This window comes from Dipodomys ordii, unplaced genomic scaffold (assembly GCF_000151885.1).
Source record: "Dipodomys ordii isolate 6190 unplaced genomic scaffold, Dord_2.0 Scaffold42, whole genome shotgun sequence".
NCBI classification, from domain to species: Eukaryota; Metazoa; Chordata; class Mammalia; order Rodentia; family Heteromyidae; genus Dipodomys; species Dipodomys ordii.
In genome coordinates, this window is record NW_012267258.1 from 1,247,935 (window position 1) to 1,267,775 (window position 19,841).

The following is a 19,841-nucleotide window of genomic DNA, read 5'->3' on the forward strand; positions in this document are numbered from 1 at the left end:
CCGGCCTTTCCGCTTCAAAACGCCGCAGCCACACCTCACTTTTCTTTCCGGGGTCTGTAACTGGCGTGGTTCCGCCTGCCGGCTTGTGCTTTGCGGCACTCACCGCCTCCAACTTCCGGCATGCATCGGGTGAGAAGATAGAACGTAGACTACATTTCCCGGCGTGCCCTACGTCCCAGCGAGGACGTGCCGGCGCATATAAGAGCCCGAGCTCTGCGGCCGGAGCCTATTGTTAGCCGGAGCCGGGGCGGTTCTGGCCTTCTGCTGCCAGGGGCTCCGGAGTTGTCGGAGCCGCCCGCTCTCCCCCCCCCCCCCCCGCCTGCCGGCCGGCCGGCCCATTCACCCTCCCTCCCACCCTGCCGCCCTGAGAGCTCCCCGACCGTCGCCGCGGTGCCCGGGACTCGCTCGTTCCTCCGTCCTTCCCTACCCGGGCTGGGGCGACGGCGGCGGCGGCGGCGGGGGTGGCAGAGACCATCACGGGAGGAGGCAGCCGCGGCGGGGCCGGTAATGGGCCTGGGGTGCGGGGCGGAGGGCGCCGCCTCGTCCTGACTCGGGATCGACCCTCGGGCGGCTGTGGAGGAGCGGTCCGGTCCCGAGCCGGGTGATGGAGGGGTCAGATGAGGGAAGCACGGAGCGGAGCGGTCGGGGGGCGGGGAGCGAGGGCGCCGCGGGAAGAGGCAGGAGAGCGAGGGGCACGGAGGTCGCGGGCCCGGAGCTGCGGGGGGCACCTCGAGGGAGACGGATGGGCGGCTCTGGGAGCCGGCAGGCTTGCGGGTGGAGTGGGGAGTGATGTAGGATGGAGGGAAGTGAAGGAAGGGGAGGGGGAATCGGGGAAAATGTGGGAGGAGTGGCTGGGAATTTGTGAGTAGCCGGCAGGAAGGGATGGGGAAGGCTGAGTAGGGGCTGCAGACATTGAAATGAGCGGGAAGGTTAGCAGGAAACAGAGAAATGGGTCGAGAGCTGAAGGGTTTCATCGCTAGTGGTTATTTAAAGGGAACTGGTGACTTGACATGATCCTTCAGCCTCGATTCCTGATGCCTCTCATTTTCTTCTTCTTCTTCTTTTTCTGGCGTTGTGTGTAAAAATGAAAGCATCATTTGCCCTGGTTGCTTAGTTTGATTCCCCACCCCCGGCCCAAACACGCAGCCGACTGCTATGCATCCATTTTAGTACTGTGGTTTCGATTCATCGTTTTAAAGGGGTTTACAGCGGCAGTGTGACAACACAAACCATTCTTCAGTATGAAATGTTAGAAGTTATCCCCACGACACAACACTGTCCCCTTGTCCTACAGTGTTCAGTTCACGGCGAAGCCATAGTTCTTTCGGATTTTCTTTTACTGGCTTTCCATCTTGCAGTTCTCCAAAGCCACAATGTTGATGTGTGCCACAATTATAAATGACGGGCTATCCTTGAGAGTTAATGCAGCATCATGTTCTAGTTTTACCTCAAGGATCTTGTGGCCTCCCCACGATGGTAGTTTAGACATGCAGAGCCACATTCTAACCTTATGTTAGTTGAATGGGCAAATAGGGGGTGGGAGTTTCTTTTAAATACCTAGCTTAAACAGGAGTTTTTCACTTGAGTTATTTGTGAGTTCATGGTCCTGGTGATAAGAGGACATCCGGATGCATGAAAGTTGTAGTATTTGATAATCAACCATACTATAAAAGGGAAACAGGGCATGCCATCATCTTATTCAGGTTCATCATAAAACTTAGTAACAAGCCTGCCTTTCTTGAAACCCCACTGGGGGGCTGGGAAGGTGGCTCAGTGGTAGAGCGCTTGCCTTGCATGCATGAGGCCCTGGGTTCAATTCCTCAGCACCACATAAGCAAAAAGGAAAACCCCTCTGGGTAGCTGTGACAATCTTACTAGAGATTTGAGTCCCTTGTCCTTTAACAGGAGATTGTGTTCCAGTTCATTGAAAATCCTTTCTCCTGTAAGATGTCTTCCTTCCTCCCTCCCTTCCTCTCCTCCTCCCTCCCCTCTCCCCCCTTCCTCTTTCTTTTTTTTTTGTCCCTCGTGAGGCTTGAACTCTGGGCCTGGGGACTGTCCCTGTGCTCTTCAGCTCAAGGCAAGTGTTCTACCTCTTGAGCCACAGTGCCACTTCCGATTTTCTAGTGGTTTATTGGAGATCAGAGTCTCACGGACTTTTCTGCCCGGGCTGGCTTTGAACCATGATCCTCAGATCTCAGCCTCCTAAGTAGCTAGGATTACAGGCATGAGCCACTGGTGCCCAGCTTCTCTTTCTTTTTATTTGAGACTTTTAATAGGCTTACATTACCTAAACTTTGCATATACATTCTGCTTCCACAGATTTTTTTCCCCCTTGGCTATCTCTCCTAGTAGTCTTATATGTGCTGATCATTGGTTGGTAGGTTTTGGTAGTTATAGGAATCTTCTAGGACTGAAGAAACTTAGATCTAGTACTAAAATACACATGTGGCTCAGTGGTAGAGTGCTTGCCTTGCATGCATGAGGCCCTGGGTTCGATTCCTAAGCACCACATAAGCAGAAAAAGCTGGAAGTAGTGCCGTGGCTCACATGGTAAAGTGCTAGCCTTGAGCTGAGGAGCTAAGGGATAGCACCCAGGCCCAGAGTTCAGCCCCCACAACCCCCCGCAAATATACATGCTAGTTGTTTTTGTTGTTGTTATTGTTCTTGTTTTTTTTTTTCTTTGTCGGTCGTGGGGCTTGAACTCTGGGCTTGGGCGCTATTCCCTGGGCTCTTCAGCTCATGGCAAGCGCTCTACCGCTTGAGCCACAGCGCCACTTCCAGTTTTCTAGTCATTAATTAGAGATGAATCTCACAGACTTTTCTGCCTGGGCTGGCTTTGAACCATGATCCTCAGATCTCAGCTTCCTCAGTAGCTAGGATTACAGGAGTGAGCCACTGGTACCCGGCTATACATGCTAGTGTTATTTGGTATTAACCGAATGTCTTCTATATATGGTAGATCTGAACTATTTCATATACTCTTGGGAAATCAGCTAGACACTCTTTAAGACTAAAGGCATGTAGTCAGAAAGTATCAACTGATTTTCATTTCACTTAACATTTCAAAGCTTTTACAGAGAGATACATTATTTGAGCAAAAGCCTTTGTTTGAGTTGGTCCTTTCGACAATTAACTGTCAGTTATCAGTACAGAATTCTAGTCTCATCTTTATTTCTCTATGTTATTCGAGCTCAACTTTATTTTAAAGTGCGTAGAGTATAACTTACAATTTTATCCCTTGAATATAGCATTGATCCTCTACCATTGAATATTTGAGAGAGATGGGAATGATTGGCTTCTATTAAAGATGAGTTTGATGAATTGAAAAGCACGGAATCTATTATAGCTGACACTAGAATAAGAGAAAAAGAAAAAAGATTTCTTCAGGTCACTATGGAAGTGGGTGAGTGGTTTGTTTTTGGTGCCCATAAACAAGTAAAATTTGCATCAAAGAGTTGGCTAAGGAGAGTGGAATTGAAATGTCAACTTGTATTATTATATTGGTTGTCAAGGAATGATAAATGCAATTAAAAATAACTAATGAAATTAATTTCAGAGAAAGTGATGCAGATAGGTCTAGGTAAGGTGAAGAGAGCTAAAGTAGGAGAAAAATTTCCAAAGTACTATCCAAGTTGATTAAATATTTTTTTGCTTGTTTTTGTGGTGCTGAGGGTCTTAAGTCCTCATGTATGTTATACAAGTGCTCTACCATTGAGCTATATCCCCAGCCCTTTAATGGACTATAACCCACATAGATCTGATTGTTATCAGCCTAAGGAAATTTTTCTCCTAAGTTTAATATCTTTATCTTTTATCCTGCTTCCCTATCTACCTCATCATTGCATAGAGACCATTATTCCAGCTGCAGAGGTAGAGAAGGCATAGGAAAAAAGACCAGGAGAGATTGAAACAAATAGTTTAGAACCCTTGTTACATTCAAGAGCACAAAAAGTAACCTAAAGAGAAATGATACTTTGAGGCCCACTGTGATAAGGTGGTGTAGAATTTTAGTAATAAGATGATTTTGGAACAAACGCACATTTACGTGTGACTCAGTTCAAAGTCAGCTGGCCTGGGCAGGAAAGTCCACTCTTCAATTAACCACCAGAAAGCTGGAAGTGAAGCTGTGGCTCAAGTGGTAGAGCACTGGCCTTGAGTGAAAAAAAGCTAAGGGACAGCATCCAAGCCCAGTGTCTAAGGTCCAGGATGGGCACAGACAGACAGACAGACACACACACACACACACACAATTTTCAAAGAAACCCCATACCACCAAAAGCAAAGGGACAACTGAGGAAATTAGAGGACTGCACATTTTCTTCTAACCAGAAATCCTTGCATGCTTCCAGGGTGAGAATAAAGCCCCCTTTCTAGTAATTGCTATCAGAGAAAGAACCTATAACTTCATTAAAACTGAAGAAGGATTTAATCCCTTTTTGAGAAAGCAGATTTTCTGCTCATGATTTCTCATGTGGTTGATAAGGTATTAAGTAAGAAGGAAAAATTAAATTCAGTATCAACATTTCTCTTTGTTTTCATTGTACTCACGTGCACTCAATTACAAGGGTGTTGCCCTGTGCCCATGCACCCAATAATAGGACAGAATGAGAAATTTGTTAGCCAGCTAAAAATCCTAACCCATAAAATGTCCTTGGCATTCTCCATTCTTACCATGTCCTAAGAATGTGACCTCTGATCAGTAGCCTGAAAAACACAACTCGTATTTTGGATTTATTTTAAAATTTAATTATAATTCTTAGCAAGTGCTTGATTTTTTTCCCCCTCCCTGGCCAAATTTATCTGAGGAATGTGCTTGTCTGAGACTTAGGACGGCTGAAGTCTTTAGGTACATCTGTGACTTGAATACAGAAATTGTCATGATCTGAGTAGATAGATTAGGAATTATGTTCTCTAAAATACTTCTTAGATCTGGTTGACTTTGTAGAACTGATCTAAATTGCTTCCAGGAGACATAGTTTAGAAAAAACAACTCTGTAGCAGGTACTTCTTGCCACTACAGTATATTCTGGGTAGTTGCTCTGCAGTAATGCAGCCCAGTAGTTCTGGGCAGTGTTGTTATTCCTGCTGCATAATTAGCAACTAGTGAGATCATAGTCTGGGTGATTCTGGCATTACTGAGGCAAAGCAAAGGAGGCTTCTCTCATACCTCATCACATGCGGCTTTGGTCTGCACAGCATTCCTCTTGGGCAGATTTGTGTCCTCCTGTAACTCAAGTCCAAAGACAGAGGAGAAAGACTTGAACCTAGGAAATGAGCTTTCAGATTTCTTTGTTGCAGGATAGCATGTTGAAACACTGTCTGCCATATTGCTGTAAACAGTAAATTATCTGTTCTTTTACTATTTTTTTTTACTGTTTCCTTTTAAAAGGGCAGAAATTATAAAGCTATGTTTTTCTCACATTGGCGATGATGATGATGATGATGATGATGATGCTAGGCCAATATGAGATTGTGAAAGATTTTTTTTTAATTTTTTAAATTTGTAGTGCTGGGAATTGAACCCAGTGCCTTGTGTATGCTAGGCAAGCATTCTACTACTGTGGTATAACCCCAAGTCCTATTTTCTTGTTTTTTGTTTTTGACAGTTGTGGGGCTTGAACTCTGGACTTGGGCGCTGTCCTTGAGCTCTTCAGCTCAAGGCTAGTGCTCTATCACTTGAGCCACAGCACCACTTCCGGTTTTCTAGTGGTTTAAGAATCTCAGAGACTTTCCTGCCTGGGCTGGCTTTGAACCACCACTCTCAGATCTCAGCCTCCTGAGTAGCTAGGATTACAGGCCACCAGCCAGCACCTTACTCAGTTTCTGGGTTTTGAAGCTAGTATAGATTCTAATCTTGAATCCTTTAGTACTACATTTGCCCTTTTGAGGACCCTGTGAGACTCTTCACACTTGTGAAGATCTGGGTCAAGGGCTTTCCTGACTGTGGATGCCCTTTAAGATTAAAAGCTTGAAGCAATATTTCCCAAAGTGTGTTCCAGAGATTATCTGCCCCCTCACATACTTTGGAAACAGTAGGTTCCACAATCAGGTTTGTGAAACTGCTTTCTGGGTTTTCTCCCAGCGTTCACCATGCTCATTAGTATATTAAAAGCCTCTAAGCGGTTCTGCTCTAAGCAGTTTTCTAAACTGATTATTATGACATAGCAGTCCTATTTTTGTGTAAAAGCTATTAATATCCATATAACTAGTATATTTAAGATACATACTTTGGGGAATGCCAAGCTATATTATCACTAGGAAAAATAATTGGGTCTAACTTATGTTTAGGCAAAGCCTAATTCTGCCTTTGATCCCCGGCTCCTCCAATTGGGCCCTTGGAGAGCTCTCCTGTGTAACTAGAACAGTGTCTGTTAGTCTGGGCTAAAGATGCCTAAGCCCAGCTGGATTTGAACCCTAGGCCTTCCCTCCAAAAAGAAGAGAGCTGTGGCTACTCATATCATTATTATAAGAGTGATTGGGACTGGAGGGGCTGAAGGGAGAGTAGGAAAATGTTGGCTGGAATCAGTAGAGAAACCAGATGTTGGTGCTGGGTCAAATGTGTTTTCTTCAGTTTGAGAGCTGTGTGTGTAGACTTAGAAAGGGGTCCTGTCTTAGGACAGGAATGGTGACACCTATTTTCCCTTGGGCAGACTCCTAATGCATCTGGTTAACTGGTGGTGAGCAGGAGCTTTGGAACCAGTGTGGTAGGCTCCACAAGGAAACCCTCTGAAACCCAATGGATGCATTCACGGGCTCTGGTCTCAAGAGGAAGTTTGATGATGTGGATGTGGGCTCATCAGTTTCCAACTCCGACGATGAAATCTCCAGCAGTGACAGTGCTGACAGCTGCGACAGCCTCAATCCTCCCACAACCACCAGCTTCACACGTGAGTGAGCCATTCCTCCCTGCTTGGCCCCCCACATTCCCCAAGCCGAGAGTCATTACAGCTTGAGACTGCTTCTGTCCAGTTGAGGATTTGCCCAGGTCGTCTTTTCTTGCTCTTGGAATACCTCATCGCTCCAAGAGCATAGACTGAAGTGTGACTTACTCCAGCTATTTTTAAGTACATCATGGTTTGTGGGTTCCTAGAATGGGAGTTCAGATGTTCATCCTTTTCCCCGACAAACTCCCCTAGAATTTCAGGAAATATTGCTGTAGCAGGACACAAGTGCTACTGACTAGACAGCTGGGCTACCTCTATCTAGATTTCTTCATTTTATAGTTCAAATAGTTCTTTGGCATTTTAAATATGATGACAGGCCAGGCACCAGTGGCTCACACCTGTAGTCCTAGCTACTCAGGAGGCTGAGATCTGAGGATCCTAGTTTGAAGCTACCTGGGTAGGAATGTCCGTGAGACTCTTATCTCCCAATTAACCACCAAAAAGCCAGAAGTGAAGCTGTGGCTTAAGTGGTAGAGCACCAGCCTTGAGCAACAAAGCTAAGGGACAGTGCCTAAGCCTTGAGTTAAAGCCAAAGTACCAGCACACACACACAAAGAAGTTCTGGTCTTATTTTGCCCATGACCAAATCTGACCCACTACCTATTTTTTTTTTGGGGGGGGGGCCCGGTCGTGGGGCCTGAACTCTGGGCCTGGGTGCTGTCCCTTAGCTCTTCAGCTCAAGGCTAGCACTCTACCACTTGAGCCAGAGCGCCACTTCCGGCTTTCTTCTTTTTGCTTATGTGGTGCTGAGGAATCGAACCCAGGGCCTCAGGCATGCAAGGCAAGCGCTCTACCACGGAGCCACCTTCCCAGCCCCCACTACCTATTTTTATAAATAAATTTTTATTGGAATACAGTCACACCATTGTCTGTGATTGCTTTCATGGTATAACAGTAGACTATCTAGATGACTATAAGGGGTTGGGGTGGGAGTATTATCTTCTCTGTATGTCTGTCTATATTGTCCAGTATAATTTAATGTCATGATAAAAATGTTCCTTATCTACCTTGTCCATTGGTAGCCATTAGCTGTATGTGGCCCATGAGCACTTGAAATATTGTCAGTGTAACTGAGGAGCTGAATTTTTAAATCTTCGTAATTTTAATTAAACTGCCTCAGGTGGCCAGTGAAGCGATTGATTATTACATCCTGAAAAGACTACCTAGCTGTCCTCTTCCCAGTTGCTATCTAAAAATAAAGTTTTGCGGCCATCTATTTAGATGAAGTTAGTCTTGAGGCAGTGGTGTGAACCAGCTGAGTTCAAGGACCCTACCAACTGTGCATTTATGATTTGAAAAAAACTAGAGAGTTCTGTAGGGACAGGCAACACGAATGTGGGAAAGAGTTTAAGGGCCTCATGCTTAAGAAAGGGGGAGGGCCCTGAACAGGCCATGTCTGAGTTAATGACCTTGTCTCTGCTCCTTTCAGCCACATCCATCCTGAAGCGGCAGAAACAGCTACGGAGGAAGAATGTGCGCTTTGACCAGGTGACTGTATACTACTTTGCCAGGCGCCAGGGTTTCACCAGTGTGCCCAGCCAGGGCGGTAGCTCTCTGGGCATGGCCCAGCGCCATAACTCTGTACGCAGCTACACACTCTGTGAGTTTGCACAAGAACAGGAGGTGAACCATCGAGAGATTCTTCGTGAGCACCTGAAGGAGGAGAAACTCCATGCCAAGAAAATGAAGGTGATTAAGGAGTCTGGTACTTTCCCTATGCCTCAGCAAAGGAAAGGCCCATTTATATGTTTATATGTATGCATGCATATTTTTTTTTTGAGACAGTCTCAGTGTAGCCCAGGCTGGGTTGGAACTAGCCATTTATATATATGAGAAGGTGGTTTCCAATTCACATTTCTCCTGCTTCAAACTCCTAGGTGTTAAGTTACATACAGGGTTGTGTTGCCATGCTGGGCTACCCATTGTTTTTTGTTGTTAATACATAACAATACTGATGCTGGGGCTTAAACTCGGCCTTTCACTGCTCTTGCTTGGCTTTTTCACTCAGGGCTGACACTCTGCACTTGAGCCATACTTCCAATTCCTGTCCATTTATTTATTTTTAAATTTATTTTGGTACTTAGAGATTTCATCTCTTTGGAATAAGTGTCAGATCTGCAATCAAATCTCAATCTGAGCCTCTGAGCCTTTCTTGTCATCTTTTAGAGGATTTCTGTTAGAGATAGCAAAATGCCTTCCCCTGCTTATCCACTATCCCTGCAACATTTTTTTTTGCTGGTTCTGGGGCTTGAATTTAGTGCCTAAGCTCTATCCCTGAGCTCTTTTGCTCAAGGCTAGCATTTTCCCACTTGTGCCAAGTGCTGCTTCCTGCCTTTTGTGTGTATGTGTGCTTAATTGGAGCTGAGAGTCTCAGACTTTCTTGCCGTGGCTGGCTTTGAACTGCTTAGCTCTCAGCCTCTTGAGTAGCTAGGATTACAAGCATTAGACAAGCATGAGCCACTAGTTCCAGGCCAGCCTTTTTTTTTTTCTCGGTTGTGGGCCTGGGCACTATTCCTGAGCCTCTTTGTGTTCAAGGTTTAGTGCTCTACCACTTGAGCCACAGCACCACTTCAGTTTTTTGAGTGGTTAATTAGAGATAATAGTCTTACAGGGACTTTTCTGCCTGGGCTGGCTTCCAATCACAATCCTTAGATTCTTAGACCTCAGTCTCCCCAGTAGCTACCATTACAGGCAACAATTAAAAAAAAAAAATCTTAAAATGGCCCAGTACTGGTGGCTTGGCTCATACCTGTAATCCTAGCTACTTGGGCTGAGATCTGAAGATCATGGTTCTAAGCCATCCCAGGCAGAAAAGTCTATGAGACTCTTATCTCCAATTAATCACAGAAAAAGCCATGTTGCTATGGTTCAAGTGGTAGAGTGCTAGCCTTGAGCAAAAGCAGTCCAGAGACAGTGCCCAGGCCCTGAGTTCTGCCCCAGGACCAGCAAAAAAAAAAAAAAAAAAAACCCACAAAACACTTAAAATGTGAATGCCTGAAATATTTTAAGTCTGTCACCATGGAAACCCAAAGAAGTGGGCGCCCCCCACCCTCCAAAATACTGTTTCTTTTGTTGGTTTTGGTTTTTTTTCTCCCTAGTACAGGGGTTTGAACTAGGGACTCACACTTAGTAGACAGAGGTTTTGCTGATTAAGCCACACCTTTAGACTTGGTTGTTGTTGTTTTTGCTTAGTTCTTTTTCAGGTAGGTTCTGTAGTTTTTGGATGAGGCCAGCCTCCAAACACAATACCCTACCTATGCCACCTCCTGACTACGCCTCTCACGCTGCTGGCATCATAGGGGCATGCCTTCATGCCTGGCATATTGATTGAGATAGGGGTCTCACAGTTGGCCTGAGCTGGCCTTGAACTTCAGTCCACCTTATTTTTGCCTCCTCGAGTAGCTGGGATTATAGGAATGATTATAAGGAGTGAACTACTGGGCTTTACAAGAAGCACAGTTTTAAATATTTTGTCAAAAGATTATCTCTTTTCTCAGTGCTGGTTTAGGATTTTTCACCTTCTCTGAAAGGGGGCCTGCTGTTTCTGTGACCCTAGATGATTGATAATCTTCCTGGTGCAAACAACATTATTACATATTTACTTAGATTTGGATAATACAGTGCATACTATCTGATAAAGCACCAGCTCTTCAGCTTAGGAGAAGACTTATTACAGATAGCTCTTTTTAGCCATTCATTTGCTATCTTCACCCAGTTTGCCATTCCGTGACTATCATTTGTATAAGTCTCCTAGACCCCAGGACTGGAGGTGCAGTTCAGGGGTAGAACACTCACCTATTGTATGAATCCATGGGTTCCATTCCCAACACAGAAAAACAAAACAAAAAATGTGGGTTTGTTTTAGTCCAAAGCATGCTGGCTGCATTATTTCCAGGGTCATAGGTGAAATTCACCAAGAGTGAGGTACAGAACTGGTGGAAGAGGGCTGGGAAGGTGGCTCAGTGGTAGAGTGCTTGCCTTGCATGCCTAAGGCTCTGGGTTCGATTCCTCAGCACCACATAAGCAAAAAGAAAAAAGCTGGAAGTGGCACTGTAGCTCAGTGGTAGAGTGCTAGCTTTGAGTTGAAGAGCTGATGGACAGTGCCCAGGCCCAGAGTTCAGGCCCCACAACTAGTTCTAAAAAAAAAAAAGAACTGGTGGAAGAGGATTTAGGCTTACAAGATCCCATGCCTTTCCCTCTGAGAACTGTCAGCCTGGCCTTAAAGCCTTGCACCTGTTTCTCTAACTGGAATGACATTCAGCCTTGCCTTTCTTCTGAGGAATTCCATCACCAACTCTGTCACCTTCTTGCTGCTATAGCAACAGCTGGGCAAATAACTCTTTTCATCAGTTCTAATGAAGGCATTCTTTTCTTTCTCTAAAAAACAATCCCTCCCTCCTAAATCTGGTAGAAGAGTCATTTTTCTAAACAGGTTACCATCCTGTTGTGACCCGCTTCTAGGAATTCTAGAGGTAATGCCAGACAAACTCAAGACTGAAATTTAAATTCCTACTTAGAGTGTTTAGTGAGTATAGCAGTGCTGGTATTTGGTACATCTTGATGCTAGATGTATTATTGTACTTTACCCTTTCCAGGTTGTTTATTCTTTTCTTTCCCCCCCACCCCCGTCTTTAATGGTATATAAGGAAGGCAGCTGGCACACATACACCCATGCATTCTGAATCTCTCAAATACCATCTAATGTATGTTTTCCTTTGGACCATTCCATTTACATCTTGGGAGTTACTTCATTTTCATTATATGTAATTTTTCTCAATTTTTTTTTGAGGGGGTACTTGAACTCAGAGGCTGGGCACTTTCTCTGAACATTTGTGCTCAAGGCTAGTGCTCTACCACTTGAACCACAGCTCCACTTCCAGCTTTTGGGGTGATTAACTAGAGATAAAGGGTCTTTTCTGCCTGGGCCGGCTTCGAACTGCGATCCTCAGATCTCAGCCTCCTCAGTTAGGTATGATCCACCGGTGCCCATCTTTTTTTCCTCAATATTTTATTAGTTCTGGAGATTGAACCTACAACCTTAAGCAGGCCAGCAAGTACACACCACTTGAGCTGTGTTCCCTGCTAATATTTTAGTTTTGTCATGTTTATATTTTGCTGTTTTATCCATATAGAATTCATTCTGTTCTTTCCCAGAAATTTCCCCAAAAATTTATTCTTTTCCTAAAGAATATGCAGACATTGCAATACCAGTGACTAGAAGACTTGTCACTAATTTGAAATGCCACTTCTACCACAAATTCTATTACATGCATTATTTCTATTGTATTTCTAATCTCCCTGCCTTGAGATTCTAATGGGAGGAGGGAGAGTGCTTGGGAGACTATATCTAATGATATAGGTCCAAATCCTAAGGTTTTCAGAAAGGTACCTTAGCCTACCTGGTATAAAAGTAATAGACTGGAAAGCCCCTAGAAGCCCTACTTTGCTTTGCATTTCTCAACCAGTCCTCCCTACCCCCAGGAAAAAGAAAAAAAAACAAACAAACAGGTATGTGATTTACTACTTAGGTCTGTTGCATCACCTTTCTCCCAGGAGTTCTTTCCTAGCACTAGGCTTATTGTCTGATGAAATAAACCAAACACTTCAGTCACTAGGCTTTCATTCTGCTAGCAGCTTTCAGAGCCCTAGGGACTGTGAGGCCTCATTTTCTTGGATTCTCTAGTGAGTTTGCAGAACTCTTTCAGACACAGATTGTCTTCAGCCTGTCCTTTCACAGAGATTCCCTTTCCTGCTCTCTGTCCATCTCAACCCAGAACACCCAGATTCCTGCCCAGATTAGTATACTCAATATTATTTATGCCACTCTTCCTTATATGGGCCTTTCTTTTGAAGTCACATTAAAAAAAAATTAGAAAGGACAGAGAATGCATTTCTTCTGGGATAGAAGTAAGGGCTTTCTTTGATAGCTGTTAATCAGTAGCCTTTTTTCCCTTCATCTGACTAATGAAAGGCAGCTCTTCTGCACACACAAATAATTGTTCACATTATGGGATATACTTTAATGTACCTTTTTACCCTGAAGGTAGATTTTTGGGTTTGTAAGGTACAAGCTGAAGGATGTTTTACAAGGTTATCTGTATATCCCTTAAATACCTGTTGATATATCTTCCTTCCTCCACACACACACCTCCCTTTCCTCCCCCCCCCCATTGTTATCAAGCAGTCAGGCTGAGAGTATTGGTGGGGGATGTTTATAAGCAACTTCCTGCCAAGAGAGAAGGTGAAATATGGTTATAAAATTTTCTTCAGACAGTATTATGCTTTGTTGCACAGACTACCTGCCTTAGCCTCCTAAATAGCTGGGATTACAGGCATGCATGTACCACCACACCCACTGAGAAACTTGGACCCAGAAAGGCAATGTCTCACCTGTTGATGGGGTGACTTTAGAGCAGCCTACGATTCCTATCCTTCTGCTCTAGTTTTACCACTTAATCTGTGCTCTCCAGTTTGGTGGCTTAGTCATGGAGACTAGTGGCTAAATGAAAATTAAAAACTTTAAAGTTTCTCAGCCCTCACATCTCTCTGTGGAACAGAGCCTTTCTTCCCATGATGGCAGCAATTCAACACATAGTGCTGCTGTCTGATCATTGTGAGCAGGCTTGTGTTAACGCTCTGTAGGTTGACCTTTCCTATCTCTTGGCAGCTGACCAAGAATGGGACAGTAGAGTCAGTGGAGGCTGATGGCCTGACCCTGGATGACGTCTCAGATGAAGATATTGATGTGGAAAATGTGGAAGTGGATGATTACTTCTTCCTTCAGCCTCTGCCCACCAAACGTCGACGGGCCCTGCTGAGGGCTTCTGGGGTCCACCGAATTGATGCTGAAGAGAAACAAGAACTTCGAGCCATCCGGCTGTCTCGAGAAGAGTGTGGATGTGACTGTCGGCTGTATTGTGACCCAGAAGCATGTGCCTGTAGCCAGGCTGGGATTAAATGCCAGGTCAGTCAGAGTCAGCCTGAGATAATTTACACCAAGTCCAGGGGGTTGTGGTGGGGGTACTGGTAAAGATGGAAGGCTGTCCATCCCAGGATGGGGGCCCCAGGGCTATGAACGTACTTGGGTTCCTCAGCCTTCCTCCGCCAACAAAGGAAACAAGCATGACAGGATTCTTAAGTTGTGGAGGTGCCTCTTTTATGTTTCCTACCTCAGAGGGGATAAGCAGCGCTGTTAGCAAAGGGAAGATCAGAGGTGTATATGGTTACTTTAGTAACTGTGCTTGAATTCCGACTGCTTCCTCAAGATAAAAGGAAGCAGGGGCCTGTGGAGGGGTCTACCTGCAAATACTTACAACACCTCGACTCCAACTTTGTAAGAGTCAAAAATGGCTTAGAGATCCTATAATTCAAGATCAGACCTGACCTGGCAGAATTTAAAGCCGCAGTTTCTGGAGGGGAAGGGTCATTCCTATGTCAGCATTCTGACAAAAGACTTTGTTTGGAAGATACATTTTAGTGAAAAGCATTACTACTATCCCAAATAATGAAATTTATCTGCATCGTGTATCTCTAGACTGTGGATGCTGAGTCCTTATTGAACTTTTCCTGACCAACCTTTTGTTATTTTTAGCTGTAGCAGATCTGGCTAAGTACTTCTTCTCAGACTCAAGTATCATACTGAATCTGTCAATTCACAGAACAGTCCTAAGAATTAGCGGGACTGGAATTGGATTTGTGGCTCAAGTGGTAGAACACCAGCCTTGAGTGAAAAAGCCAAGTGAGAGTATGAGGCCCTGAATATAAGCCCTAGTACCAACACACATACACACACACCCCCCCCCCCACACACACACAGAGTCGGTGGGATTGGAGTAGTATTCCTATAAGTTCATACTATAGGAAGACATTTGTGTTATTTCTGCTTTTTGCTTCCTTGTGTTTTTAATTTTTAACTATTGGTATGTGTGTGTATGTATTTTTCCTTTGGGGGTATAAAGGGATTTAGGGAGACAGAAAGCATCTTTTTCAGGTAGCTGTGTAGACTGTGAGTTAATCTTGTGACTGCTTCAGAACTAAACTGGGCAACCTTCAGGGAAGGGAAGCAGGTAGAGAAAAGCTGGCCATTTGTTTGAACCTCATCTCGTGCCCTAGCAAACTAAGGCACCTTTGTTTAGTTTCTCTAAAATGTATTTATTGCTTTGGACTAGCAAGATCTTCCATTTACTGTTGCCACTGTAGAAGGCTGTAGGCCTGGGCCCAGCCATTTAGTGTTTGTGAACCAGGTAAGTTCTGGAAGTTCCCAAGGCAAGTTGCATTTCTTCCACTTTTGGATTTGTCAGTATTCAAAGATGTGTCTCTGGGCTTTCTAACTGGAAGGAGCCTCTGATGTGATTTTTGTCAATGCCTTACTTAAAAGAGGAAATAAAGCCCTGGGGAGAAATAATCTACTCTCTTGAGGTCACACCAATAATTAATGGCTGAGCTGGAGTTGAAGCACATGTGGTCTGAAAAGTCCCATTTCAACTGTTAGCTTGGGCTTGCATGTCATGTGTGGGCCCCATTGCTGCTTTAAGTGTAAGAAGGCATCAAATGCCTGAGTTTGCCAACTAATGTCTCCTGTCTCCCCTGCTGGATCTGTCCATCTCCTCTGGCCTCAACCTCTTTGTGCCTCCTATAGGTGGATCGCATGTCCTTTCCATGCGGCTGCTCCAGGGATGGCTGTGGGAACATGGCTGGGCGCATAGAGTTTAATCCAATCCGTGTGCGGACTCATTACCTCCATACCATCATGAAGCTGGAGCTAGAGAGCAAGCGGCAGGTGAGTCGCCCAGCAGCCCCTGAGGAGGAGCCCTCACCCACTGCCAGCTGCAGCCTGACAGGAGCTCAGGGCTCAGAGACTCAGGACTTCCAGGAGTTCATCGCTGAGAATGAGACTGCAGTGATGCACCTGCAGAGTGCGGAGGAACTGGAGCGGCTCAAGGCTGAGGAAGACTCTAGTGGTTCCAGTGCCAGCCTGGACTCAAGCATTGAGAGCCTGGGTGTGTGCATCCTGGAAGAGCCCCTGGCTGTGCCTGAAGAGCTGTGCCCAGGCCTCACGGCCCCCATTCTCATCCAGGCTCAGCTGCCCCCCGGCTCCTCTGTTCTATGTTTTGCTGAGAACTCGGACCACCCATCTGCCTCGACGGTGAACAACCCGTCCTACTTGAACAGTGGGCCCCTGGTCTACTACCAGGTGGAGCAGAGGCCAGTCCTAGGAGTAAAAGGAGAGCCTGGTATCGAAGAAGGCACAGCCTCTTTCCCCAAGGAGAAGGATGTGAGTGTCTTCTCCCTCCCTGTTACCTCACTGGTGGCTTGCAGCCCCACAGACCCAGCTGCTCTCTGTAAGTCAGATGTAGGGAAAGCACCCACCCTAGATGCGCTATTACCTGACGACTGTGACCCCGAGGAGCCTGAGAACGAAGACTTCTGCCCCTCCTGGTCCCCCTCAAGCCTCCCTTTCCGCACAGACAATGAAGAGGGCTGTGGGGTAGAGCAGAGCTCCCAGCAGAATGAGGACCGGCCACCCGAAGAGTCTGCCCTAGAACTCCCTCTGGCAGTGTGACATGGGCGCACCGTCCTGCCTCTTGCCCGTTCTCTATTTATTCCCTTATTTTATCTAACGCCATTTCGAAACAAGACTAGAAGCAGCTGCTGCTCCCATGTTATTTTATTGGGGTCTTTGGGGAAACTGGATGGGAAAGGATTGTTTGTACAAGTATTTTTTAAAATGGAAACAATACCAGGAGCGGCCCCATCTTGATCTGGGGAGTCTTAGAAGAGGCTGCACAGTGCCCAGTACTAAACATTCTGGGCCATCAAAGCAAAGATGTAGGATCTCACAGGAGTAGCTGAGTAACTCAAGCTGCTGTTCCTCACATAGGGACCAGAACACAAGAATTTGCTTGGCAGAGCCCCTTCTCACCTGGGCTTCAGGCAGGGACAAGCTCATTTCTCTCAGTGGTTATTCTGACATCCCATCTTGGTGTATCATAATCATACACCTGGAAAGGTCACCTGGTTGAATCTACAGAGAGGGTGGAAGGGTCTTGCTTTCTCTACAAACCTCCAGGATGTCTAAAATTTTAACTCGTCTTCCCCTGAACCTATTTGGTAAATAAGTTAATATTTAACATGTTTGGTGTTTTCTGACCTGCTCCCCACACTGGGGATTCCTGGTCTATAACTTGAATTGTTTCTTTCACATGTTTTTAGATACTAGAGTTAAATTTGTCTGTCTTCTTTCCTCCATCCTTTGACTGAAAGGAAAAAAGAAAAAAAAAAAAACTATATTGGCCAGGTGTGTGGTTTGAAGAACCTGAGGCTTCTGCATGTATCTAATGCTGTCTGGGTCAAGCAGCTTCAGGTGAGGCTCACCCATCCATCCCATAGAGCATTAACTATGTCCAAAGGAGGCCACAGGAACAGCCTACCATATGGAAAGATGACTTTACTATTGTCATGTCCGCTTTTTTATCAGCTCCCCACCCTTGGGGAGATTGGAGCTTTAAGTGGAATATAAGATGTGGCAATCTAAGGTCATCAACTCATTTTTGTTTTATGTTTTTCTTCTACTCCTTGTCCTTCTTGGAATATATACAGGGTTAGAGTTCTTACACTATTCCAGTTCAACACTAAGAACTGCAGATGTTTATCAGATACCTTCATCTGGATGATTTATAAAAGTTGGAAGCCAAATCAATTCTTAAAGGCTATATACAGTTTCCAGGTTCCACTGAATTCAATATCTAATTGTATTTAAAATGTATAGAATAATACAACTCGAATTCAGACCTTCCTTCCGTCAGTTCTTACTCATCTCATGTTCAGCTTATGTTTCACAGTCTCCATTGAACAACATTGATTTCTTTATTGGCAATGATACCTTTGCCTCTTTTACAATGGAGGCAGCAGGGAACGAACACTACTGGTTCTCTAGCATCTTTATACCAAGCTTCATTTCTGGCAAATGAAGCATGGTATAAATTTCATTTCAGAAAAGAAAAAAGTAATGCCTTTTTTTTGGTGGGATAGGGGGAGATAGTAAGGTCTGGTGTCTTAGAGCCAACTTCACGTATGTGGTGGCAGTACTCCACCTATATGATCTCTAAACTCAGCCTGAAGGGCATTCACTCAAGACAGGTATAGGTTTTAACTACTTCTGCCTTTCCTGGTTTTGTCTGGCTTTATGTTTAGAGGAGAGTCCTTCAATACACACAGATCCTTATCTCTCCCTGTGCCTTTGGCTCACAAAATTTAGTCCCTGGGATGTAGATGCTATTCCCACGTAGACTAGAACTGCCAAACACAAGTCTGAAGTTTAACTGGGAATGCAACTCAAAGAAGAAAATAATCAAAGTTTGTTTAAAGGAGTGCTCTGCACATTCCCTCCTTAGAAAGGTTACAACTTAATTTAGGACATGGATTCCAGTTACATATTAAGCCCTTTGGAGTCATGAATTAAAATGTGTAATTATTATTAAACTCATTGCCAACCCCTAATGTGTTTGATATTCCTGCAAAACTATAGTTTCTTAATCTAAGTCCATTCCTTCATTAACTGTATAATTCTGACTCAAACTGACCCCAAACTTCTGAATACTAAACATTTAGCATTTATTTAGCATTTAACATTTATTGTCAAGCAAAAGGCCTTTTCTACAACCTAAGTCCATCTCATTTCTGGTGCTATCTGAGTTGGACAACGTTATAGCTCATGGTTGCTAGCAAAGCAAGGCCCTGATTATAGAAGCAGATTGCTTCAGTCCCACTCATCTAAGCCTAGATGAAAGAAATGACTCATGACCACAACTCTGTTATTTTCCAGTTCCTTTCTCACACACTGTACCCAGGTAGTATTTTTAATGTGAATCCAAAGCTTGTCTGGTTCTCTGAAAACAATTTCCCCTTTAGGTTCTTTACATTGTGATAATGCTGTATTTAAAGAGAATATTTAAATGTAATATTAAACAAATATTCAAAAGAATGGTGTGTTGTTATTATCTTAGCAGACTGCAAGTAGTTACTTGTTAGTTAGAGAAAGGCTTTTATGGCTTTGTATATAAAACCAATTAGGTCAGTCAAGAAATAGTGTTAACAAGAGAAATACTTTGTGATGGAAATGGAGAATATTCTATTTGAAATACCACAAGCCTGTCTTGCCTCAGAGGTCCTATGTACCTCTTTAATGGAAGGAAGCCTTGCTCCTGCCCTGTTACATCTTCGCCCTTTGTAGTCTCATTTCTCTCCATTCTTAGTTACCATTTTAAAATGTCCACTAGAAGATCAACTCAAATCAGCTCCTTCAAAACTTCCATCCCATGAGAAGGTTCTACTTCAACCAATTAAATCCACATTCATTAGATTATGTCAGTCTTGTAAAAGGAGCCTTAGAAAAGTGATTAGGTTGTACAAGAATAATTTCCATCAGCATATTTCAGGCAGTCTTGGGTTCAAACAGTGCTTCATGCATTTATAGTAAGTTATTACAGAACTACAGGTCATAGATGTACACACAAAAGCTAAACATAACTTACTATCTTAATGTCAATCTCTCCTGGTCTCCCAGGGCTGGGTAGTACCTTCACCAGTTTTGACCTATGGCCCAAAGGAGACAGCCACTGTCGGTTATAGTTGGGTTTCTGCAACAGTGGAGGTAGCAAGTAATTTAAGATCCATGGGGACTGTATAACAGCCCTTAAGACAATAGGGGCTGAAGGCTGTAAACACTGGGGAAGAGACCAGTCAGCACTTCCTTTCTAGCTTTTCCTTTACAATGTTCCCTTAAGTTATTTAAAAAAAAAAAAAAAAGTGAAGGTATTTGAAAGGGAGTGGTTAATCCATGCCAGTAAGGACAAAAGAAAAATGTCCCATTTTTGGTCATAGCAGGATAGAAGAGAG

At 44.3% G+C, this 19,841-nt stretch overlaps 1 protein-coding gene across 4 annotated transcripts; it reads left to right on the forward strand.

Annotated features, from left to right (window-relative positions):
- The first annotated feature begins 379 nt into the window (after positions 1-379).
- Csrnp2 (cysteine-serine-rich nuclear protein 2) lies at positions 380-19,734 on the forward strand. 4 transcript variants are annotated; one of them, XM_013018841.1, is made up of 5 exons: positions 380-504; positions 6,651-6,887; positions 8,374-8,633; positions 13,612-13,908; positions 15,583-19,734. In XM_013018841.1, exons 2-5 carry the CDS (start codon positions 6,737-6,739, stop codon positions 16,504-16,506), a joined length of 1,632 nt encoding a protein of 543 aa, XP_012874295.1. In that variant the 5' UTR covers positions 380-504; positions 6,651-6,736; the 3' UTR covers positions 16,507-19,734. The 4 variants fall into 4 exon arrangements, with proteins under 4 accessions (XP_012874295.1, XP_012874298.1, XP_012874296.1 ...); XM_013018844.1 differs by having other exon boundaries at positions 419-504; positions 8,374-8,432; XM_013018842.1 differs by lacking the exon at positions 380-504 and adding an exon at positions 557-612.
- Positions 19,735-19,841: the final 107 nt, after the last annotated feature.